At 43.9% G+C, this 25599-nt stretch overlaps 2 protein-coding genes across 2 annotated transcripts in view; both read left to right on the top strand.

The window, feature by feature from the left end:
* Positions 1–889: 889 nt before the first annotated feature.
* On the top strand, positions 890–5775 carry LOC133135310 (bisphosphoglycerate mutase-like). Its single transcript, XM_061252213.1, has 3 exons — positions 890–1012; positions 1553–2167; positions 2869–5775. Exons 1-3 carry the CDS (start codon positions 892–894, stop codon positions 3045–3047), a joined length of 915 nt encoding a protein of 304 aa, XP_061108197.1. The 5' UTR covers positions 890–891; the 3' UTR covers positions 3048–5775.
* Positions 5776–13775: 8000 nt separating this feature from the next.
* The window catches only part of LOC133135860 (non-muscle caldesmon-like), a 62271-nt gene continuing 50447 nt past the window's right edge, over positions 13776–25599 (top strand). The window contains exon 1 of the mRNA XM_061253176.1: positions 13776–14011. The gene's annotated coding sequence lies outside the window, so the exon portion shown is untranslated. The remainder of the gene's footprint in view (positions 14012–25599) is intronic.

The following is a 25599-nucleotide window of genomic DNA, read 5'->3' on the forward strand; positions in this document are numbered from 1 at the left end:
GCATACTTTCTTAAAGTTCTGCTTTTAACAAGCCTTTATTCTGCAATGGCAAGAAGACATATGTTGTTGGACGAGATGAAATAATCCCTTTCAGTTTCACATCAACAAATTCAGAATGAGGTCAAATTTGAGGAACATAATAGTGAGTTTCCTCATTGCAATATCTAGCTGGTACTGAAAAAAAGAAAAAAAAACTCGATTAAAGAAACTTTAACAAAAACATAAATATGTAGAATTAAGAGTAGTTTGTGTTAAGACGGGAAACCTCACAAATATACTGTATATATTGATGTCGGTCATGCTACCTTTGTTTTACATGTAGTTTTACCGTTTACCAGATGGTGGCGAACATACTCATCATGAGACAAACCAGAAAGGCTATACACATTTTATACACACTTTTTACCCCCTTATCTTGGAAATGACACTAGCATACTAAAAATAGCAGACCTGAACGTCACATGTCGTTGACTTAAAAAGGTTACAGTTTCCTGCTCTAAAATGTAGTTTCAGCTCGCACTGACAGAAATGCACAGCTCATAATGATACTGGGTTTTGGTTCTTCAATTTTATTTGGCAAGCTCGCAACGACAGATGCATTCTTCAGTTAACTCACGCCACGTATACAATCACATGACCTTTTGTCTCTTTTCGAACGGCTTTTTGATGGGTTTGTTTCGCAGAATTGATTGTTACTTATCAGCCATACATAACAATAATAGCTGAAAAGTGTTCATCATCATCCGGACCCCTACCCCGACTCCACACCACACCACACCACACACCCCTTCGCCGCAAGTGGCTGTCGTCGACATCCGTCAGACAACCGCCACCACTGCCCCTTCTCGCCGTCCTCTTCTAAAGCACGATCGCAGCCGAGCAACGCCTCTAATGTGGACTGTTGCCTTCGGATTGGTCTATTTATCACGTCAATTCAAACGTGGGCCAATCCCTAACAACACCAACTCCCAACAACAAGAACGCACGGCGGACCACCACGGAAAACTGTTACGTGAGTCAAAATTCTTACGCGTTTTACTTGCATCTCATCGCACGAACTCACCGAGTACCTAGCTGCCCTTTTTTCAAGAATCAATTCTTAAAAAATCATGTCACCATAACGTGCTTTTTATCACTATATTTTTCCGCGCGATCACGTATCTGGCCAGTGCTAACAGCTTTGACATCAAACGCTCGATGGTGGTCATGACATCATCAGCAATGGCATGTTTCCCAGTTCATGCATCGTATCTAAGATAGTGACATATTTGTAAGCCAAAAATAAACAATTTAAACATGCGAGCTAGCTGTGCCGTAAAATAATTTACATGAAACGTCTTTACGCAAATCCCTCAGTGCTGTGAAAAAAAATACATGGAAATGTTGCTCGTAAAACGTAAAGCCCATACATCCATCCAGCTGTAGCCATCTCATTTTGTTACGAAATGTGCTAGTTTGGATTTGAAAATGAATGCTTGAATGTTTTGTAAGCACATCGTTGGGGCTTATCCGGTGTACGTGCAGGAATGCTCACGGTTCTCTGTCTCTGCAGTGCCGGTTGCCGGGATGGCGAAATACAAACTCTTTCTGCTGAGGCACGGGGAGGGGGCGTGGAACATAGAGAACCGCTTCTGCAGTTGGGTGGACCAGAAGTTGAGCGAGGCTGGCGTGAAGGAGGCCCAGGAATGCGGTCGACTGCTGAAGAAGCGAGGGTATGAATTCGACCAGGTGTTCACCTCACTGCTGAGCCGCTCCGTCCACACCGCCTGGCTGGTCCTGGAGGCCATGGGGCAGGAGTGGGTGCCCGTGGTCAAGTCCTGGCGGCTGAACGAGCGCCACTATGGCGCCCTGATCGGGCTGAACCGGGCGGAGATGGCCCTCAACCACGGGGAAGCCCAGGTTAAAATATGGAGGAGGAGCTACGACGTCACGCCGCCTCCCATCCCGGAATCGCACCCTTACTTTTTTGAAATCTACAACGACCGCAGGTACACCTCCTGCGATGTGCCCAAAGAGAGCCTACCCCGGTCAGAGAGCCTGAAGGACGTCCTGGATAGACTCTTGCCCTACTGGGAAAACGTGATTGTGCCAGAAATCAAGAAAGGCCAAACGGTACTGATCTCGGGGCACGGAAACAGCTGCAGAGCCCTGCTGAAACACATCGAAGGTACAAACTAGAACCGTGTCCATCAGCTTATTCATGCACTTGTATTTTTTGTTTGGTTAATTATTTGCGGGTATGCCCAGTCACTTGCAGTCCCAAGAAGAATCACGAAAAGTTTGGTTCTTAACATGGCATCCAAAACCTAATAGGAATCGAATAAGACAAGCTGACACAATGCGTATCAGAGGAGACATTTGGTTGAAGTTACTCCCTGTTTTGAAAGTACAACTATTTTATATTTACACAGTATTGTCAATGAAACAAGTGTCTGTTGGATCAATGTCTGAAGATCACTATGCATCCTCATTTGTGGTTTTACGATTTCTAAGGATTTAAAAAGCAGATCTGCTACATTTCAAAATATGTGTGCTTAATTTGTTTGAATTGGGTTTTTTTTTGGTTTTGGTTTTTTTTTTTCAAAGTCAATGCATGAGGTGAAGCCATACACAGATTTTCACTTCCGTTACATTACAGTTACGATCTAAAGCAACTTGCAGTTGGTTAGACTGAGCAGGGGAGGATCCTCCCGGCAGCAATGTGGGGTTCACAGGCCTTGCTCAAGGGCCCAGCACCTGCACTGATCTTATTGTGGCTACACCTGGGCTTGAACCACCAACCTTAGCCGCTAGGTTACATGCTGCTCACTTCATCCTGCCCTGTTCCGCTCTCATTCCGTTCCGTCGATGTCTTTTGTTCCTGACAAGGGATCTCGGATGAGGATATTGTCGGCGTTACTCTGCCCACCGGAATTCCGATACTCCTGGAGCTGGACGAGGACCTCCGCCCTGTGAGGCCGCGGCAGCTCCTGGGAGATCAGGAGAAGATCCAGGCCGCCATCAAAAAGGTGGAGGACCAGGGGAAGGCCAAGCGAACAGGAAAGTGAGGGGCGGGGAGGTTAGCAGAGCTGGTGTGTGCCAAGAAATGCTTGTGTGGCTCAAGATATGACACGGTCACACCTCGTAGCTGTTTTTGTTTTTGCCTTGATATTCAGACCCAGGAAACCAGGTGAAGTGAGATAACTGTGTAATTAACTGCTTTAATTGATCAATTAAGTGTGAGTAACAATGAAAGCCCTCCAGTGGCTTTCCAGGACCAGGAGTGAGGGCCACTGACACATAGGTAATGATCCATATTGGCTTCCCTTTGATTGATCTACTACTGACCTATTCTGCTTTGACATAACATAAGAAATGATCATATTTGGTGTAAGCAGGTTCGGGTAAGCTACTAGTACAAAGTTTGCAGCATAGGTTTGTAATATTGTGGCATTTTGCAATAACTAGGGGTAGGTAGTTACACTGGTTTTCTTTTTTTTGTTTTGGGTTTTTGCACTACCATACTGTGTAATTGTGTGGTCATCCATTTAATCTTTTCCAAATTCTTTCCATATTTCTGGTGGTCCCTGAAAAGCATGTAACCCAGGAGGAACCATTGTGGACCTAAAAAGCACACTTTTCCCTTTAGCATAATTTCTTATTTTTCTGAAAAGGGAGCACAGCTTAACTTTCCATCCAACTGGCATACTGTACATTCATGAAGAAGCGTAGCTGAAACATTCGTTTTCATTCCTAAGCAGAGATGTTTAAAATAACACCCTATTTGAGCAGCACCACATTTATGTAAATGGTAAATGGTTGGAATTTATATAGCGCCTTTATCCAAAGCGCTGTACAATTGGTGCTTCTCCATTCACCCATTCATACACACACTTGCACACTGACGGCGATTGGCTGCCATGCAAGGCACCGACCAGCTCGTCAGGAGAATTTAGGGGTTAGGTGTCTTGCTCAGGGGCACTTCGACACAGCCTGGGCGGGGGATCGAACCGGCAACCCTCCGACTGCCAGACGACTGCTCTTACTGCCTGAGACATGTCGCCATTGTGCGTTTGCCATAGTTTCCTTAGTCATTGACTTTGGCTTTAACTGCAATTAATGCATTAATGAAGGTACTGTATATTGCATCATACAGTATAAGGAAGTGCTGCCAGTTCTATCTTTGTTATTTAAATGACATTCCATTTACGTAGGCAAAGCATTGTACTCGGTATTGAGGAAGTAAAGGACACAAAGTGGTCTGTTTTGGTTTGTTTGAAGACATAGGTGCCTTCAGTAGCTTCTCTGCCATGACTTTCTGCAAGAATAGCTCCTCCATTATTGTGCAGTTTTACCTCATGAGTAAACAACTGCATTTTCTACTGAAACAATAACTTAATTCATAGTCTGGCCCATTTGAGCCAGCACCTGCTATGTACTTGTTCTCTACATGCATTGTATTGGTCTTTACAGATTTAGACCTATCACAGCACTTAATCACTGAAGTTTACCTCACTTTGAATTAACTGCTTCAGTGGTATCAGCCCAAGACTAAGAAATGGATGGCGGCTGGTTTTATTCATATGAGGAAACTTTGTGAACAATATTTATGAAAAATCTTTTTTAAGAATGCACTTTGAAAAACAAGACATTTATTATAATTAAATGAACTTGTGAAATTGGACGAATTTCGAAGGCTGCAATCCCTTCTTCCCACTTGAAATATTTTTGGATGAGTAACTAAAAGTGACATTCATTTAAATATTAATGTGTGATTATGAGTTGTGTGATTGCAAGAGGAGGTTATTAATCAAAGCGCACAGCTGCTTAAATTGAAGCCATCATTAGATGCCATAAGCTGATCCGTATTCGTTCGTATGTATAATTGTTACAAAAATATGGCAGTAGTTGTAAGAAGCCAACCACTTTAAGTGCTGATAGAGCTGTCTTCTTTTGTTACTAATATAAAGTCATCAAATAGTTTGTGATTAAATCATTAATTGTCAATGTAGTATTTTGCCAAAAAACTCTTTTTTAAATTAATATGGCCCCCACCCGATGCACTGTTTAATTTTTATTTATTTTGAAACCAGCAGATGGGATTCTAGTTTTTTTTAAAGAAGATTCTGTTACATTTACAAAATAAAATATAGTATTTTAGATATGGCCTATATTATAATATTTGCATTCTGTTACACATGAAATATGCAGCATTTAATGTTGTTTGATTTAATGCATTCATTGTACTGTGAAATTCAATGTATTTATTTCCTAGCGTATAAGCATGTACATTTGTAGCACTTTTTATTAAGTGTGTTTTTATCAGATTAACTTGGAATAGTGATCATACCCCAGTGTGCACTCTTAAGTAGTTGTCATATTCCAAAAGAAAATGCACTGTATAATTCCATTGTTAACAAAAGAGTACTGATAACATGTTATTGCCGCATGGATGCCCAGTACAGGTTTTGTTTGAATATGTTCAAAAGGGCTGTCTCACCTCATGGCTTGTCTGTAGTTTCGTTTTTTTTGTTTTGTGTCTTTTCATGTTTTTATTTCAGGGAACCACTGTGAATGTTAACCTGTGTTAAAAGGTAGAATTAAGTACCGTAGACACCTGTGTTCGTATTGTGTATTCCCCTTTGCATTGAAACTCGGTTAACTTGTTTTTAATTGATTTGAAATCTGTATGTGCAGAATTGGCTCACATGGACTTGTTTCGAAGATGTTCACATATTGTGATAACAACCCTCTCCAAAACTAACCTGACCAAATAAAAAACAAGTATATAATTAATATGCTATTGGCTGGAGTTGATGAAGATTCAACCTTTTTTGTAACACTAATACATATTTGTTTACTGCTGGGTAATTGCTAATATAGGTTGCATGTTTATACCCATGAATTCTAAGTCTGTGTTCTAGAACTCCATTGCTATCAGTTACCAGTAATGCATTATAATGTTCAGTTAAGAATTATAATTTTACACTTTAAACCTACAGCCTTGCTGTTACAAACCCATTTGCCTTACTGTTATGCTGCACTGCCACCCTCTATGTTGTTATTGTGATGTCACAGTACATCCGTAATCAAACTGTCCAACATTCTTATGTGCTCCATTTAGTTTTGATTGATAATTATTGCATTTGATTATTCATAATTAATTTGAGGTAGCAAACGTTACTTAATTAGGGTTTGATCACAGAGTTCTTAAAGCACTATTCAGCAGAAACAGTCGCAGGTTACCAGGAGGAGGAGCCAAAGCATTGTTTTCACATGTCTGTATAAAGCCTGCAGGAATTCTGTGTTCATTCTCCACACCAGGCATCCTACCCTGTACACTATAGACGGCATGACTGACACTCACTCACACAAGTCAGTATGAATCCTTCAAGGAGCTTTTTTCCTCTTCCAAGGACAAAAAACACAAAATAAGCTTGAAACCTATTCCACATGCATGTAACCAAGTGGAAGTGATGTTTTAAATATGCCGATAATAGTCATGTACCGTGTAATCTGGAGGTATTTGGACAGTAACACATTTTTTGTCGTTTTGGCTCTGTACTCCAGCACATTGGATCCGAATGAAACGGTGAATATGAGGTTAAAGTGCGGACGGTCAACTTCCTTATCTGGTGAACCTCACAGGACTTACAGCCTTTTTTTACACAGAGGGGACCAAATGTAATTGGCCAGTTGGCGTCTCAGCTGTTCTTGGCCAGCTGTGTGTCATTGTTTCGTCAGGTCTTGCACAAGAGAGCTAACAAGAGGTCTAGAGTTGATTGTAGGTCTAGTGCTTGCATTTGAGTCCGTTACTGTTGTCTCCCAACACGAGGACCCAAGAAGAGTCAATGCCAGTAAAGCTGGCCGTCGTGAGGCTGAGAAATCAGTATGAAAAAAAACATTGGATGTGTTCAAATCGGCTGTTTGGCTCCGTAAGAAGCAAAGATCTCATGAATAGCAAACAACACGGTAGACCACAGAATGCCATTGTACTGGACGACCAAAGAATGATTATTCATGATATATTGCTGGCTAGCAATTTTGTGTACTTGGGTAACAGCCCCAGTGACATGCATGAGTACCTTTTTGTAGGCACTTTCCAAACCTTTCTATTTCTGAGTGTGTATCTGTAGTTGTACAATGCAGGTACTGTACGTTGCTTGGAATGAAAGCAATGTACGATCGTCTGCCAAATAGATGTAATGTAATGTAACCGAGAGCAGCGGCCAGCTCGGTCATGGGTGTGTCGGGGCCCCTCGCCCAGGTCCCTGGGCAGATAGAGGGATGGGAGAGCGTCGCTGCCCGTGTTTAGTCTAGCACGGGAGGGGCAGAGGCGACACGGGGCACAGGAAATGAGGTCAGAAGGAGGAAGGGAGTGTTGAATATTGCGTCCTCTGGCGCTGGGGTCATGCAGATGGTCGGCAGGAAAAATAGCTGAATATCAGATTTTATTCACAGTGGGCACAGACAGCATGGGGAAGCTGAGAAACAAGGTGTCGGATGGTTACAACCGGGACCCCCCACACACACACACACACACACACACACACACACTCACACACACCCTATTTGGAAATGTGACATGTCTGTGTTTGTACTTAACTACATGGTTCATCACTGTTAATGTCCACAGCTTAAAGTAGCACGTTAGCCTAGATTCAGGCAACATTCGTCCTTAACATTAATTTAAGGATACGAGTGCTAGTTTCATCGTTCATCAGAAACAAGTTAATTTTATTGATTGTTATAAACTATAACTATGTTATACTATTATTATACTTTTTATTTTGCTTTCACCTCCCTCCCAATAGCTATCCTGTCACTGACTGCAGTCCACTGTCGTTCCATAACAATGTACAACGGCTGCTCACTTGTACACATCTTTCTGAAATATATTTTTGCACCATATCACATTCTGTCTCTGGTTCATGCCTGCAGGCTTCAGGGTATTAATTTTTCATGAGTAATAATGAGCCAGAAGAACAGTAATCGGGGAAGACAGGGAGGCTGTAGGCCCTGGACTGGATTGCCATTTTGCTGGAAGGAAGGAAGAAATCCTCTGCATACGTGCATACGTTGCCATGACAACTGCAGTCACTCACTTACATACTGAAGGTCATTGCACTTGCATTGTGTGGCAGTGGTGCCGGGGGTCCTGGGAATTGTATTTTTTGTGTTCCCTCAGGTGTTACCAACTCTTCACCTTTCCCGGAGCAAAAGTGCAAGCTTTAGACTCACATATATCTCACAATTGCTATGCGGTCTATTCGTTTTATCAGATGGTTTACATTTCTGTATTAGACACAGACCTGTCAGTTTTATGTGTGTGTGTGGGTGTGTGTGTGTGTGTAATATCCCTATTAGTAGAATATACCTGTGTTGAAATATATTTGTGTTCAAACACAGCCCATCTTTACAAGTGCAAAGATATCTGTGTACACCTCCTTCTGAGAAAACACCATCTTTTGAATTAGCAGTACAAACCACTACTCCAAAAATATAAATGACGACGGTCTCCAGAAATATGAGCATGTGTAGAGTGATTGTCAAATGCTTCCTGATGTAATGCAACAATTTCAGTCCTAATTGTTTCATATGTTTTCAATCCAATGAGGTTTCCATTTAATTGAACAGAAAGAGTGCTGTCATTCTATATGATAAATGCACAAGCAGAATCAGTTTAAATATGACAGAGGGAAGAAGTCATGAGGTCCTGGAAATTATGTTGATGTGTTTAAATAGGGTTTCAGATTTGGCTCCTGCCTCTAGCCAGAACTATGTCATCACAAGGCCCCGTGTAGAGCAAAAAGTTCTCACGCCAAATTTCCCAAAGAGAACTTTGTAATAGAAGTTTTTAAAGGCATTCTAAAATAAGAGTGTGTCTGTGCTTTATAAATAGCATTGTGTCCTATTATGGTGGAGTTTTCGTTTTACTTTCTTACTTTTTTCAATAAATATGTAACTGGCAGTGAATTCTGGAGAACTTTGAGAAAGCACAATTGCTTTTTATCGAACTCCCGAGATTCCTTTTTGATGACAAAAACTTGTCGAGTGATGTAATGTTGGTGTAAGCATAATCACAACTCACTGGCTTTTGCACTGTCAGATATTGTCATGTAAACATGACAAAAATGTGTTGTGTTTATACGATAGCTAGCATAACCATCAGTTCAACTTCTACTTCTTCTACTTTTTAATTAGATCAGTTACAGCAGTGAGTTAGCAATAGCATTCATCCAATCTGTTGTCATTGCTGCTTATGTTTAAAGGATGCTTGTTTAAGACTTATGGCTGTTGCTGGATAGTTCCACTTGAAACAAAACCACAATCTCACTTACAGACGAGAATGCCTGAGTCCATGCCAGGAAGGTCAGAGGTCAAGCTTTATCCTTCAGTGGCCTAATAGCACGCAATATGTAATTGATCGTAATTAATCATTTATGTATTATGGGATGGAAATTACCCAAAGAGGTTACAAAGGACAAAAGCAGGAAAATGTTCAAATCCATAGTCATTATGTTACTTTAATCCAAGTACCCACAAAGGAACGTTGTATTTCACCAGTCCAGAATGGAGGTTTTTTTTTTTTTACTGGAAAAACAAAGGCTACCTAGAAATTAAACAAACCAGGCATATAAAAGTATTGTTTTGTTTTCATCTTCTGTTTTTCATCATTTTCTGTAATTGAATTGATTCAGGGAAATAAGCAGCTGTATAAACGAATAGAGTGCAAAAAAAGAAGGACATGAAAGTTCAGTTAGTTCCCCTGGATGAAGGAATCTTTTGCGTAAATAGTGCTTTCCTGTATTTGTCCTGCAGTTCAGTTGCCGGTGCCCAACAGTGTTGCCTGACGCTGTGAGTGTTTTATTGCTAAAACGATAACATTGGGATATAATGTCGTACATTTTCTCGAACCACACCTGACTTCCCCAAAGCCACTTACTCTTTTCGTGCCTGTCCAATAAGGCACACGAGCATTTCACTGACCGAAGGCAAACATATCGAGAGTAGCCACTGCGGTGTGTGGGTGGGGGTGGGCAGATCAAAAGAAAAGTCCTGCTTTAATTTGGACGGCTTTGATGTTTGAAGTTTGTTGCAGATTCATTACTCTACCACGGAGCTGAAGATCAGAGGGTCTGCAGACGGGAGGCTGATCTCTCTAGACAGCGCAGGAAAGAGCCGGTACTTTAGGACGTATAGTCCACTGGAGAATTTTGGTACTGTTTACACTGAATTATGGAGCAGTCTTTCTAACGTCTCCATGGTAACTCATATCTGATATTTAGGTGCAAAATCCAAATATAATTCACTGCGCATACGAACTATATACAGGCCACCTGTTCTGACAGATGTGCAGTTTAGCATAAGACATCACCTTTTCCTCATGCATCTTATAGTAAATGCATCTCTGGAATGACACCTCACTCATCCAGAGACTGCTGAAACTGAGCCAATTTAGAGGTCTGCAAATTATGGTTGATCAAATTGTAAAACGCATTCTAGATTCCATTTCATAATTCAACGATTTACTACTGCTTTAAACCTTTAAGAATTATTTATACTTGTAATCTAAATATAATCAAATCCAGATAAATGTATAATGCTGGCATCTGTTCTGCTGAAGTGCAGTCAAGTTTTTTTTAATGCAATTACATTATTTAATGGATAGTTGAATTCTCTAATCCAGCCAATCGTTTAAAATAAACTGCAGCTATTTTACTTGTTATATGTCCAAGATCATGACACAAATCCAGTTTTTTCATGGGGATTGTGTTTTTACTTTAGTAAGTGATCTAATTTGGCCTCATAATACGCAGCAGGAGGCAAAAGGCACAACTTGAACTTCATAATAATCTCAGCCAAGTGCCAAGAACATTGTTCCGTAAAAGAACAGTTGTGAATATGTACCGTCTTATTTTGTGCCGCGATTTCATCCGCATCTGATAAGCGGATTCATTAGCAACCATCTGATAAAGCAAGTCCTTAAATAGACAGCTCCAGGACTCTTCCCTGAAGGCCAGAGCTCCCAGTGCAGTGTTGCTGTGTTTACACGAGGGCTTCTTTCCTTAAACACGGCTGATGGAGTAGGTACAGCGTAGTCGCCATTTGCCAAATATGTCCAAAGGCGATATTAACTGCCCTGCTCAAAGGAGGCAATAATCCTGCCAGGGTTACTATAACCCAATCCATCGCTATGACAAACACCCAATAACAGGGTATAAATATAGAACATATAAATATAGACTGAAAAAATACTCCCCAGAGCAAAAAAATTGACTATTTCCCCCCTCTTCTTCTTTGGAGCAGTTTGGGTTCCCCATTTTGCTAGATTTGGGGCTCCTCTTGATATACAGAAGGTTGTTGTATAATTTCAACATTGTCAAAAAAATATTGAAATATGAACCAATGAACCTTTGTATATTTGTTTCTTGTCTTTGCTAATTGTACTTCTCTTTAATGGCTCACAAGAGGAGATTTGTAGAGTTCACGTTCAGACATTAGGTCTCATAACACATAATATCTTTGCGCTAAGTTCACAAGGAACTGGGGGAAAGAACTGTTTTCCTCTACTGCGGGCGAACGAGAGAGGCGTTTGAGCTGCTCAAGTGCCTCTCTGGCGTGGCATTAGGGCAAAAAAGGTCACAAGCTGGGCATAAATTGGGCCGGAGCCAGCCGTGACATTAGGGTACAAAGGAAGGATAGAAGTGCCCCTTCTTGGCAGGACCCACCCTGGTTAAACAAAGGTTGAACAAGGCAAGCGAACATCAGCACTCGGAGCGAAAAGGGCAAGGGCGGGCCACAGTATGTTTTAAATCAACTTTACAGTTTCTATAAATCCAACAGGAGAAATCCAGCAATTATTATGTGCCGTGTTCCTTTTAGACATAAACTGAATCTTACTATGAACTCACATTATCAGATTGGCAATGCGCCGCGATGTCGTTTATCATATTAGATGAGATTACGGTTATGTTCTCGTATCAATGTTATTATTTCCACGCGTTGTGTGGTGGGACGTGGGTAGAGTACGAGGTAACACAAATTCACATCACTAGAGATAAGGTCAGGATCATGGCTCAGGTACTTCCTCTATAACATGTGCGGTTTACCTAATTTGGCGTGCCGCAGCCATACATGTCTCAGTTGTAAGAAGGGAAATGGGAATGTGTGGGAGACAGTAAAACACATACGTCATTTGGAATATTTAACTCGAACTTAAATTCCGTCCTTCATTCCAAAGTAGGCTATAGATTCCACTCCAATTACGCAATGGCTCACAGAATGTGTTTTTTATTTAAAATACGGATGTCCATGTCCATGACCACCGATATTCCAATATCGGTGGTCATTTACAACCTTCACAGAAGTAGGTTTTTTTGGCCTCCCCTAACGCGTGAACTGAAACTGAATGTCAGTAAATTATGTATTCTAAAACAATGAGGGGAAACATGGTTTCTGTTGCGTCCTATTGTACAATATGTTTCGGTAAAATTGTACTTAAGTCGTTGATGGAAATACTAACGTTTCCTTAGGTCATGGTCATAGTTTACTCAGTGCACATGGAGATGTAGCCTACATTAACAAGCGATCACTGTAAAGTCCTGCGTGTTGCTTGTTTGGATAGCATGCCCACGTATAGGCGCAAACCGTCGATTTCCATTGATAATTAGTAGTCTACTACAGTCGGTATAGAAACAAAGGGAAACAGCATCCAAACTTGCGCTATAGAAAAAGCCTCCGTGCTCATATCAGCATCCAGTTACATGTTTGCATTTTATATAGTTTTATTTGAAAGCTGAAGTGACATAATAATCTGCCCTGCACTTGTCCTTTGTGTGGAAACTCATCCCAGCTGATCGTTGTTTTATCTGTCACTGAGAACAAAGGAGTAGCTATCTGTGCCACTGCGCGGCTCCGGAACAATCGCCCTGTTGTTGAAGGTGCGCGTAACCATTCAGAGATGTGATCGACAGACGAAAAGCATCGCACGGTTCGTGCAATCCCGTCTAAGACTCGTCATCGTTATCGCTAGCATCATCACCACCATATAACGATAAACACTTAAACATGAAGATCTTTACGACCATAAATCAATAGTTTGTTGATATTTTATAACGTGCACGGTGTTTTCGTTAAACATGTTGGCCAGACAGTCTGAAATCGACTTATTTAGCCTCCACAATCTACATTGTTGCATAGCCCTGGAGCACTTTTACGGATTGTGTTGTCCATTTCGTGTGAACACTAGGACTTGTAGAATAGTACTTACAGGCACTATATTAGAAAAACAAGAAAGACACTTGACAAATGATGTTGGTTTGTAGTTGTTCCCGGCGGGGGTGGGGATCTTGGTGAAAGGTTGGTTCTGTTATTAGTGTATTTTGTGGTCGGGGGTGAGGGCTTGGGAGGGGGATACAAGTGTGGAGTATTGTGCACACTTTGCTAAACGGTTGATTATTTTTTACTTTGAAGTCGTCGTGTTTTATCATTCATTCCACGGCACGTTTCTCCCTGCGTCTATAAGCGTTCAAACAGACCCCCGCCCCCCTCTTCGCCAAGATTAACATTTCCTATGATTGTTCCTGACACAGGATTTTCTACCAGGGGCCCAGTGAAGGATAACCAAAAAAGGACATGCTGCGAGTGGGTTTTGGCAGCCCTTTCGAATTTTCTGAGCTTTTTTAGGCCTTGGTATTTTTATTTATTTATTTTGCGCGAACTGCGATGAACGGCTCGTGCTGCTGGCCAGCATAATTATATGCGAGTTTCTCAGACCGAGCCGAACCCACTGAAGTCTTTGAGCAGCTATTGGCTAGTAATTAGGATACAGCGCGTATATTGCATGGCAGTGGCTGCCAATTGTAAACATAAGATATGCGCGATGATTTTTTTTAAGGGAGGGGCTAAAACTCGCCAGTAGTTTTATTCAATAAGGATCTTGCAATTGAAGTACTGCGTCTATTCTGCTTGCTTCTGTGGCTGTTTTGAAATCCAACAAAATACCAAACTTTACTCGCCATCTGTGCAGGTAAGTTCTTTATTTGCATCCATTATAACATCAAGTTTACTTCTCATCGCTGTATATTCATCAAGTAAAAATAAATAAGTTGATATGCAGCAAAAGCCTTGGCACAGTCTATCGGGCTCATCCTAACATCACGCTATGTCTTTATTCCGCGACCTTTCTTTTTTAACGTTATTTCTGACAACACCGCATCCTAAACGGGATGCTCAACTACATTCTTATCTAATGTTTTACTCCTGCAATCGACTGCTCCGTGGAACGTCACGCAACGTTATAGCCTACATGAAATGAAGCATCGCATTTGTCTTATCACGTAGCCTACTGGTAGCATTAATAGTAAGTTTGCGAACTTTTTTGGGTGATTTCTGCTGAAAAAAGAAGATCAGCAAAACTACTGTTATTGGCGTTGCAACGTAAATATTATTGGCAAGAGCAACTTAAATATTGGCAAGAGCAGGCGTCGCGCTCGCTTGGACTGGAATGTTTGAGTTCTTGGATGCGTCAGCTTCAGATTGTTATCGAAGGAGAACGAGGGTCGGAAACGAAGCGGGCTTCTAAAGAGTTTTTGTCTGGCAAGAATCGCTTGAGTCCTTTAACTAGCAGGGAAGATCAGGGCCAGTTAATAACTAACGACTCCGTTTCTGTCCATCTGTTAATGTGTTTGTTTAGGACCAATAGTAACGTGTGAGGGGAAGCACTTGAGGTGGAGAAGTTACCACATTGGCTTACTGTAGCCTGCTGCATGTACACCGTACTTCCCAGGAGTAAGCCTAGAGGTGCTGAGAAATTAGCCCTTTGTAAGATAAAAAACATTTGAGATACAAACGAGTTAGAATGTTTGTAGGCCCTGCATCAGCCTTCACGACTCAACTGTTGGGCTTTCTTTTTCGGTGTGAAGAAAGTACACATAATGTGACAGTTTTCCACCACTAGCATCTCATGAATGTTGACAAACAGGCAGAAAAATATATTATGAACAATTCATATTTTACTGTGTAGTGAGAATTCAGGCCCTATTTTAATTTAGTACATAAAAACAATTGTGATGTTTTGCCTTGAATCCCAAAACACAATATGCAATATATAAAATTGTTTTGAAGGAGTGCATACCAGTCTGTGGAGTTGCTGTGCTCAAACACCATAATCTTTGTTGGCTGTGCTTTGTGGATGGTGCTTTGTGGCCAGTGGTTCAGGGGTAGTGCTACAGTACATAGGCAGGGGTTCGAGAGCCTTCAGTTCACTCTGCAAATGACAGCCTTCCCATTTCATTTGGCAGGAAATTCTCCTGAAAAATCTCGAGTAATGAGTATTCACCCTGCCTCTGGAGTCTCCTCTCAAGAGGAGCATGGGGGGGTCGTTGGATTTGGGGGGGGGGGGGGCGTGGTGTGGACCACTTCTGTTCTCAGTTACTCCGGCCTGGGGTACCAGGGGCCTGGCCACCGTCCAATCGGTGGCCTCTACCCTGTTCAGACCCAGCCAATAATTAAGCAGGAATCTTTAATACAGCGCAGCTACCGTCGGTAGAATGCGATGATGTAAAGCTGTGCTCAAATCAACATGCATGTTCGGCTTCTACTGCTTTAGGACTGGTGGGGCGGGGGGGGGGGGTTCTGTAAAGGGTTTTACTTATGATATACCCCCACTCCCTCCCCACACACACACACTCACACAGGCACAAGGCACTGCAGTCAGAATGCACAGAATGCTTCTTATTTAAAACCGCAAACATGGGAATAATATACAGGGACTTTGGCCAGAATATGTAGCCTTGCATATTTCCAGCGCTGGAGAGAGAGTCTCTGGTGAGCGGGAGCTGTGTTTGATCAGATGGCAGAGCGGGGGGAGCAGGAATCTCGGCCGGCCCTTATAAGGAACGGTTTGGACCCGGTGACTGATGATCGGAATAACCTAAGGAATGCGGGGCTCGGCTGACCCAGTCCTGGGGTGTGTTTCTGCGGCTTCTGTGCGCTTGAGATTTGGGGAGAGGAGGGGGTTTGGGGGTGGGGGGTGGGAGGTATGGAGGTAATTCTCTGCAGTGATAACAGGGGCTTGGCATCAGGACGAAGGTCCCGGGGCAGGATGTTGAGGGGCACTGCCCTCTGTTTCCGGAATCCGAGCTCCGAGCACTCCCCCCCCCCCCCCCCCCCTCCCCGGTGCCACGGCTGAGGCCTACGGACACGGGTTCGTAACCGTGGAAACAGGAGAAGGGTGGACCTGCTGTAGTGCCTCATTCACGTACTAGTGGCAGTGCCTCAATTTAATATAATATTATAAGTGCACTCTAAAGTGATATGAAGTAACAGTGGAGGTACATTTTTGTTCTTCAAGGATCACATTTCCCAAATGTACCCTGAAAGTACAGTAAAGGGCAAGAAAAGGTACAAATTAGTTATGTATTCCTGTACAATTTTATGCACTTTTTTGCCCCAGCGACAAGCATTTGTCAAGCAGTTTTCCTACCTTTATTGGTGAGAGTGCGCACTACACTGTACTGTGTATTTATGCATCTGTATATATGGATTTTCCTTTGTGGCCATTTCAGAATCTGGCTCAGCATTATTGTTACACATATTTATGAGCTTTCAGCTTGAGTCTGTTTAAGAAGGATCCAGATCTGTGTGCCGTTCTGTGGGTCTGTAGCAGTAGCACTTTGGCAGGACTGGATGGGATTAGGAACGTCACTGCATCTCCATAAAACCCTACAGCAGTGGCACAGAAGGGCCCTGCCAAAATAATGAGCTCTCTACTGGAAGGGAAATGGAAAGAAAAATACACTTTTTTTTATCCTTCAAGAAGGAAAGAAAAAATCTTTGACCTCAAAAAAATCTTTTTTTAGTTCTGTGCATGAATGCCTTATCAAAAATAGCCAGTGACCTACGTGTACATTTTAGTTTGGTTTCTGTTTTCTGACCTCTTGAGCCATAGGGACTGGGTTTTCAAAAGCACGAGCTCTGCTTTCTGAAGTGTCCCGTTTTAGTTTTATGCGAGGGATGACGGACACGGATTGAGGCATCAAAGAGGACTGGCCCAGCCAGAATTCCCCGTGTCATTTTTTCCCAGCGCTGCGCTCGGCAGGATGTCATTTTGGTGAGCTTCGTTCCATCGCTGCGTCCGGCATTGTGTCACAGCGCCGGAGATCCACGGAGCTGGCCACACTGAGGAAAATGGCAGCTTGAGCATTCCTCCGTGGTGGAGCGCGGAGAAACCCAAACCTTCTCATTCTGTTTATATAGGTCCCTGCAAGTATGCAATAAGCAGTTTGCAGATGTTTTGTTAGTAATATGACTTTCTTGAAATTCCTCCCTGGTTTTTCTCTCTCTCTTCTCTCTCTTCTCTCTCTCTGTCTCTCTCTCTCTGTCTCTCTCTCCTCGCGGTTTCAAGCGTCGAGGCCGCTCCTCTGTGCCCGTGGAAGGAGTCTGCGCTGAAATTCGGGCTGATCTGTTCTGTTTGTCGTACACTGAACAGGCGACCCCGGCAGTGGAAAAGCTCTGTGCTGACTCTCACACGGTGGTGCCAAGTCAGGCGCGTACTCCTTAGATGGTCTTCGGCTCGGAGGATGGAGTGAGTGAGCAGTGCTCTGTTGATGAGTGGTGAGCCTGTCTCCCAGGCGATGAGGAATGTCCTTTTCTTCCTTTCCTAAGTGGCTGTGGTTGGAAGACCGGTTGGACCTTTCTCCTCCTCCTCATCCTCCTCTTCCTTATCTGGAAATGCAATATAGTGCAATAAATTGTCCTTATGGGTACTAGTAGGAAAATATTTTGATAAATATATTTCACAGCATTGTAATTTATCTGTGGAAGTATCTTAAATGAGCAAAATATTCTGTCAAGATTCTATGTTGAAAGAATGGTGCAAAAATATCTAGTGAGCAGCAGTTCTGCAGCAGAAATGTGTTGTTGATGAGACTGGTCTGTGGGGAAGGGCCAGACTTGTCAAAGCTGACATGAAGGTCAGAGTAACACAAGTAACCACGCAGTCTCATAAATACCTAATAAAGTGCTCAATGAGTGTATATTGCAACATCCAAAAGTGGCAATGATTTATATATTTGCGCATAGATTGTGAAATGTATCTTGATAATGTATTTTATTTCAGTAAAGCGCAGTATATTCTGCAGTATGGGAAGGCGTGACACATTTCTGGCGGCCCCTTGCTCACAGTCCCGCAGTTATCTGCGCACGAACACAGGCTCTCGTCCTCCTGTTTCAGGGAATTGAGGAGCCGGAAGACCCCCGTTTCCTGAAATGAGTGTTTTGACATTAGATAGCTCCGCGATAGCGGTTCCGTCCCCCCCCCCCGCACACACACGCGCAACGTGCAAACAGAGAGGAGAAAAGTTCAGAAAGGGGCTTTGTTTACTGCAGTTCAGCAGATACACTTAGCGGAGGGGCTTACGATGCAAATACACATGCGAATCCACCACTACGTGGGGTGAATAAATAGTCACACAGGCTGGAAGGGCTATACGTGATTAGACCAATTTAGGCCAAACAGGATGTACGTGTGTACAATTCATCTTGGATGAAAATATTATCATTATGGCTGTTGAAATGGGGAAAGAGTGGGTGGGGGCGAGTTTTTTGATGCAGTTCCCATTGTCATTCTTAGAATTCCCAGTCATGTATTCAATGAACAGTCATTCACAGGAGTGATATAAACCCATCCCAAACACTGCATAACACCTACTGTATATAACCACTACATACTTAGGTATTCATAAATTACATTACATTACATTACATTACATTATTGGCATTTGGCAGACGCTCTTATCCAGAGCGACGTACAACAAAGTGCATACCCATAACCAGGGATAAGTTCGCTGAAAGACCCTAGAGGTAAGTACAATTTCAACTGCTACCTGTACAACAAAGATAAGGACAAGGGCCATTTTTTTTTTTTTTTTTTTTTTGAACAAACAAACAAACAGAGCAAAAGTCACCAAAGTTAACTATCCAAACACTGCTTACCTAGCCAACTAAAATACCGATACACAAGTCACAGAGACAACAATTAAGGTTCACAGGGAGGTAGGGAGGGATGGGGAGAGGTGCTGCTTGAAGAGGTGTGTCTTCAGCTTGCGCTTGAAGGTGGGGAGAGATTCTATAGTTCTGACCTCAACGGGGAGTTCGTTCCACCACCGTGGAGCCAGAACAGACAGTAGTCGTGAGCGTGAGGTGGAGGTTCTGAGAGGGGGAGGTGCCAAGCGGCCTGTGGAGGCTGAACGAAGAGGTCTGGCAGGGGTGTAGGGTCTGATGATTTTTTGCAGATAAGCTGGGGAAGACCCTTTAACTGCTTGGAAGGCTAGCACCAATGTTTTGAATTTGATGCGAGCCATGACAGGCAGCCAGTGGAGGGAAGTAAGCAGGGGGGTGACATGTGAGTATTTGGGAAGGTTGAAGACCAGACGAGCTGCTGCATTCTGGATGAGTTGGAGGGGTCTGATGGCGGACGCTGGGAGGCCAGCCAAGAGGGAATTGCAGTAGTCCAGGCGGGACAGAACCATCGCTTGGACCAGGAGCTGGGTCGAGTAGGGGGTGAGAAAGGGGCGGATTCTCCGTATGTCTCCGTATGTCATCAGTATCCACAAAGAGGCATATCAAACAATCAAGTGTTATGGTGTATGTGAATCTGCATGTCATTGAAATGTCCGTTACTGTGGTGAAATGCACGTTTGCCTATTTGCAGTTGACGTAAGCATTATTGACTGCTCGTGCAGTGTTTATAAAGGATTATGAACAGCCTTTCAAAGAAAGTTCCATTTGTTTAGATTTTCAGTGGACACCAAACGTACTGCTTCCCTTGACTAGATTGATGATTAGAGTGCAGAGATCAGAGTGCATTAGAGTGTGAGGGCAGAGTGCATTAGAGTGTGTGAGATCAGAGTGCATTAGAGTGTGTGAGGTCAGAGTGTAGAGGTCAGAGTGCGTGATAGCGTTTGGGCTTTAATTATCCTCTTCCTGTTTTCTGCTCCGACATTCGCAGGTCGGCTCTGTTAAACACCTTCAGCTTTGAAGCTCCATGCACTGTGCTTAGCTGTAAACTTAAACGGGCCGATATAATCAATGTGATTGATCGCTGTCCAAACATGTGCCTGGAGATGGTGTGTTTTCTTGTGTCTGACTTTGCCAACTTTGGTAAGATCCAGGCTCTTTGATGCAAAAAAGAGCTCTATTTTTAAAGGTCTGTTTGGCACTGACAAGTCTGCTCTAGAATGTCCATGAACCATTGCACATTTTTGGCTGATAGCTGCCAAAGTGATAGCTGTCTGTTTTTAAGTCCCTTCCTGGCAATGGTGAGATTTCATATCCTCACACCAAAAGGCCCCTTTGACCACACACACAAACTCACACGAACTCATGAAAATACACACTCACAAACACGAACACACACACACACAATGGCGAAGCTGGCGGGCGAAGTTGTTTTCGCGAGCAACGTTTTGAAAGTGAGTAAATTGTGCAGCAGAACTTTCTCCCTGGGGCCGTTTTGATCTGATAAAGCAGCCACAGGAAATGTCTCTCTGTAGAGGGCTGATCTGCGCTTTCCTCCAGGCCCTTCCCCCTGGGACTGCATGCCAGGGTCCTGATGGCCACCAAAAGCCTCCACACCTCCCAGAACACCAAGGCCTCCCCAGGTCCCATAACACCAAGGCCTCCGCATGTCCCATAACACCAAGGCCTCCGCATGTCCCATAAACACAGCACTCATTTAGGGTTATACAGGGGTGCACAGGTCCTGGAGCCTCGACATGGATGACCAACTACCAGCTCAGACAAGCTCCCTGGTAGTCCAGGTCATACCCAGCTAGACCAGCTTATGAACAGCTTGACCAGTTCAGTTTTCAAGCTGATCAAGCTGACATAGCTGGATTTTACATCAGGTAGAGCTCATTTAGGGCAGGGCTACACAGTGCCTGTCCTGGAACCAGTGTCCTGATGGCCATCAAAAAGCCAGTAACACCCAGCTCTCCTCACATCCTGTAGAGGCTAGTTTAGGGCTGGGGCGCACAGTGCCGGTCCTTGAAGGCCCATACCAGCATTGGGTTGTTTTCCATCCTGTTTTCCTGGCCTAGTTTCTGAACATGAGCACGAAAGCTCCAACGATGGTTCAGTCCTGTATCAGACCACAGTAAAATGGATTCGCTAAGGGTATGTGTGCAGTCGTCAGTTGTAGCTCATGAATCAAAAGTGTCAGGTTAAGAAAAAGATTGAGCTGAATAAAATGAGAAGAAATTAGATGGCCTGGAACTTGTAGTGTACCCCTGGTTCAGGGCCTAAAACTGTGCAGCTGGTCACCTTAAAACTATACTCAACTATAATTAAAAGTGCATATCAGTCACGGGTGTAAAAACAGGTAACAAGGAAAATATGTGGTGTGAAAATTGAACTTGACCTGAATGAAGTGTTTTCACTTCCTTGTACAGTGTTTTCATAGTACGCTATGCTAAAGGTTATACAATGGCCGCATGAGGTCTTATGAAAGTGAAGATGGTGGGAACTTGGGGAACTTGTGGTTTGTGCGTACGTGTGTGTGTCTGTGTTTGTGTTTTGAGAGCTCTCTCTCGTAGGACAGGCTTAATTAGCTTAATTTTATGGTGATGGAACATACCAAGGGCTCGGATCCTCTTTTCAGTTAGTGCTTTTCACCTTAGCTTCCCCAAAGACATCACTGTTTAATGCTTTACAAAGGTTGTATTCACAGCACACCTGGATGCAGTACGGTCTTGTGTAGGCTGGGTCTGTTGTACTTGTCTTTTTTGTTTTGCTGGCTCTCTCCTAGGCCAATGCTTTCACTGCTACATTCACAGAAAAATGGGTCCTAAAGGAACCCTGTGATCCCATAGAAGAACTCTTATCTAGCTCAAGGGTTCTTTGTTGGCCAAAATGGTTCTTTGTCTGGGAGCTTTCACACTGCAGTCCTATGATAGTGGGTTCCATAAAGACCTAAAAAGGGTTCCTCTATGGAGGGAAGACAAGGAAGACTTTTTTCTGAGGGTGTATGGTATGCCTACTACAGAAATTCCAGAGTCCTCGTGTTCATGTTGTATGGCACCCTAGAATATACATCAGTTATGCAATGTAATGAAATGTGATGTCATGGTGGTAAATGTTAGCAGAGTATATTTAAATATGACTGGTTTGGTTATACATTTTATACTGCCCTTCTGGTGGAAATTTGAAGCTGGCGTTGTCTGTTGCATCCCGACAGATGAAAGATATAATGTGCTTTTTCCCCAGGAACCACAATATGCACATCATCTAAAAACAGGTGTTTACAATTTAATGAAAGCATACCCGTCATGTTAGGCAAGAGAAATACGACAAGCTGCAAGGCTACATCCGTACACGCCTTCTTTTCGCCTACCCGGAGAGGCAACCTTTCACCCGACGTGGCCATATACAGCATAGCACTATATGTCCAACATTAGCGCGTTAGAAGAGAGAAATTGCTTGCACTTCATCATCCGTGTGTTACTGAAATGCACATAAAACTCCCTTTGGAAACAAAAGCCTATATTACAGGCCGACAGGCTATTCTTTTATACGGGTTCTCCCTTTACCCGTTGTTAGGCAGGTAATAAATAATTCTGAGTGCCTGTTTTTAGCGCCGGCGTCGCCTGATCAGAAACATTACGGCAACTGCGAGGCCTGCGTTCATAACGCTGGAATGAAGCCGCTCGCTTTTCCTGCTATGCACATCGACGCGCGGCGGCAGGGTCACCCAATTAGGCCAGCGAGTCGTCGGCGATACGGACGGCCGTGACCGATGCCGCGTCTGAGAGGCGCGGTGGGATTATTGTGATCGATAGTGACGCCGAGGTCCTCGGGAGCGCACTCAAGGGGCCCCGTCTGACGCTGGCAGCTTGAGCTCGTTATGTTTCAGTTAGCGCCGTCGTTTGGTTATTCATCAATTCGCCTTCGCCGCGCGGTGACAGAGCCGGCAGAATAACCGCGCTGTCAGGAACACCGCTTCGGAAAATTGCCTTCTTTTTGTGAATTTATTTTTTAATAAGCTCACGCAGGTAGAGATTTGTTGGCGCAGAGGGGATTCAGTAACTCATACTGCAATAAGATAGCTGCTGCACACTTTTAGGCTTGTGTGTGTGTTGGCCTAGCAAATCCCGATGGCCCGGTAGTTTGTGCGTGCTGTGCATCCCTGCCTTTTGTCTTTGCGGGTGTAAAGGCCAAGTGCAAACCTCCTGATTTAATTGGTTAAATAATTGTTCTCTCCCTCTGCGCCTCAGCTGATGTGTGGTGAGCATTCTGGTGCAAAATGGCGGCCTTTGCATTACCCAGGTTGGCGTTGCACATCGGTGGTGGTGGTTGAGGCGAGTTTCCCCCTCACCACTGTAAAGCGCTCTGTTGAGTATGAGAAAAACTTGAGGAATTATTATCATTATTATTATTATTATTAAATCACCCTCCTGTCCAGGCTAATGAGTCTTCCCATGGCATTAATTTGGACACCCGTCAGTTGTGCTGGACAAGGCTGCCTCTGTTTCCCTCCCTTTTCGAGAGGACAGGCTCCATGAGTGGTGCATTATGGGCCTGTTTAATGAACATCCCTGTGAAACAATGGAGACAATGGCCATTTGTCAATAGTGTCTGCTGGGGGCGGGGCGTTATGAGGGTAAGGGGCGTGTCTGATTTACTCAGGCTGTGCCACCTTTTATTTGACAGACATTTGGGTGTGTGTGTGCATGTGTGTATGTGTTTGTGTGTGTGAGAGAGAGACTATGCAGAGAGTCAAAGCCTCTACATCTGTGTGCATGTAGATTTATCACTGTAACTGAATTCAGCAGCCTTGAAGCTCTGGGTTCTGCTCTCAGAGACTGTCCCACTGCCAGGCTAATAATACCAGGGAGCTGAAATATACAGAAAAATGAGATCTCAGCACAGTGTGTGTGTGTGTGTGTGTGTGCATAAATATGAGATCTCAGAGCAGGAAAAGGACAGGACTTTGTGTGTATGTGTGTCCAGAGGTGTTTGTGTGTCTGCATGTGTGTGGGTGTGTTTGTGTGTGTTAATATGAGCGCTCAGAGCTGGAGAAGGACAGGGTTGTGAGTGTGTGTTTGTCTGTGTGTGTGTGTGTGTATGTGCATGTGCATGAATATGAGATCTCAGAACAGGAGAAGGACAGGACTTTGTGTGTTTGTGTGTGTGTGTGTGTGTGTGTGTGTGTGTGTGCAGGTGTGTGTGTGTTTGCATGAATATAAGCTCTCACAGAGCGCTGGGTACAGGAAGGGGACATAACTCAGCCTGAGAGCTGTGTGCTGGAATGCAGGGTCTGCAGGAGGAAAAAAAAGCCTTCAGTAGCCTGCAATCTCAGCAGTCCTGAGTAGTCTACGGAGGTCTTATATGCACTATGCACAAAGTGAAGAAGAAGAAGAAGAAGAAAGTATGAAAGTATGGCACTTCATTAATGAGAGCTCAGTTATGCCAGTAGATACGCTGATGATGATAATGAGAATGTGGTTATTAGAGGAGACAGGCCGTGACAGGCCGCTAATTTCAATTCCCAAAACTTCTTCATGGCTGCTGTCCAAACCCCCCCCACCCCCCCCACCCACTTCACCCCCCCCCTATGTCGACACAGATGCTCTCCCATGTTTGTGAAGACATTTTTTCGGAGTCCCACCGCACAGCAAGGGGGGGGGGCTCTCGTTCACAGGACACTGTTACTGGGGGGAGTAGAGGGTGGGAATGTGGGGTGGGCGGGGGTGGGGGGGGGGGCTGAAGACGAACTCATCGGCTATCGTCCAAGCCAAGAAATTCCCAGTAATTTTTCACGGGACATTCCGACATTCCGTGTACCTTCGGAGCCACGCGCTACGGACTACCGATGCGGACCCTGGCCTGTCGACCCCGCGTGCAGGGTCGTGACCTTTCAGGGGCGTCCCAGCATGCACCCTGTGGACGCTGCCTTATCTCTGCTGAGGAATGCTGACTCTTATAGGCAGCACTCTTTCGTCACTTAATACCCCCAGAAAATCCTTTAACACGCCTTAAAACACATTCCTGGGGCTGATTTACAGCTTGTGCGTTTGTTAACGGCCAAAGTGACGATGATTTATGCCCTGCGAAAGACCTCAAGGGGTCAGACTGATGGCCAGATGATTCTCCTTTAAATTACATTACATTATTGCCATTTGGCAGATGCTCTCATCCAAAGTGCATACCTATAACCCGGGACAAGTGCGCTGAAAGACCCCAGAGGGAAGTACAATTTCAAGTGCAAAGATAAGGACTTGATCAAATATCATCCGAGCGAACATAAGTTATTACAAGTAGTGACACACTGTTGAGAACTGAAAAACAACACCTACCAATCAATTAGAGATTACAGGGAGGTAGGGAGGGGTGGGGAGAGGTGCAGCTTGAAGAGGTGTGTCTACAGTCCGCGCTTGAACGAAGAGGTCTGGCAGGTGTGTAGGGTCTGATGCGAGCCATGACAGGCAGCCAGTGAGCAGGGGGGTGACACGGTTGAAGACCAGGCGAGCTGCTGCATTCTGGATGAGTTGGCGGGGTCTGATGGCAGGTGCTGGAAGGCCAGCCAAGAGAGAGCTGCAGTAGTCCACAAAGCCATCG

This window comes from Conger conger, chromosome 8 (genome assembly GCF_963514075.1).
Source record: "Conger conger chromosome 8, fConCon1.1, whole genome shotgun sequence".
In the NCBI taxonomy this organism is placed as follows: Eukaryota; Metazoa; Chordata; class Actinopteri; order Anguilliformes; family Congridae; genus Conger; species Conger conger.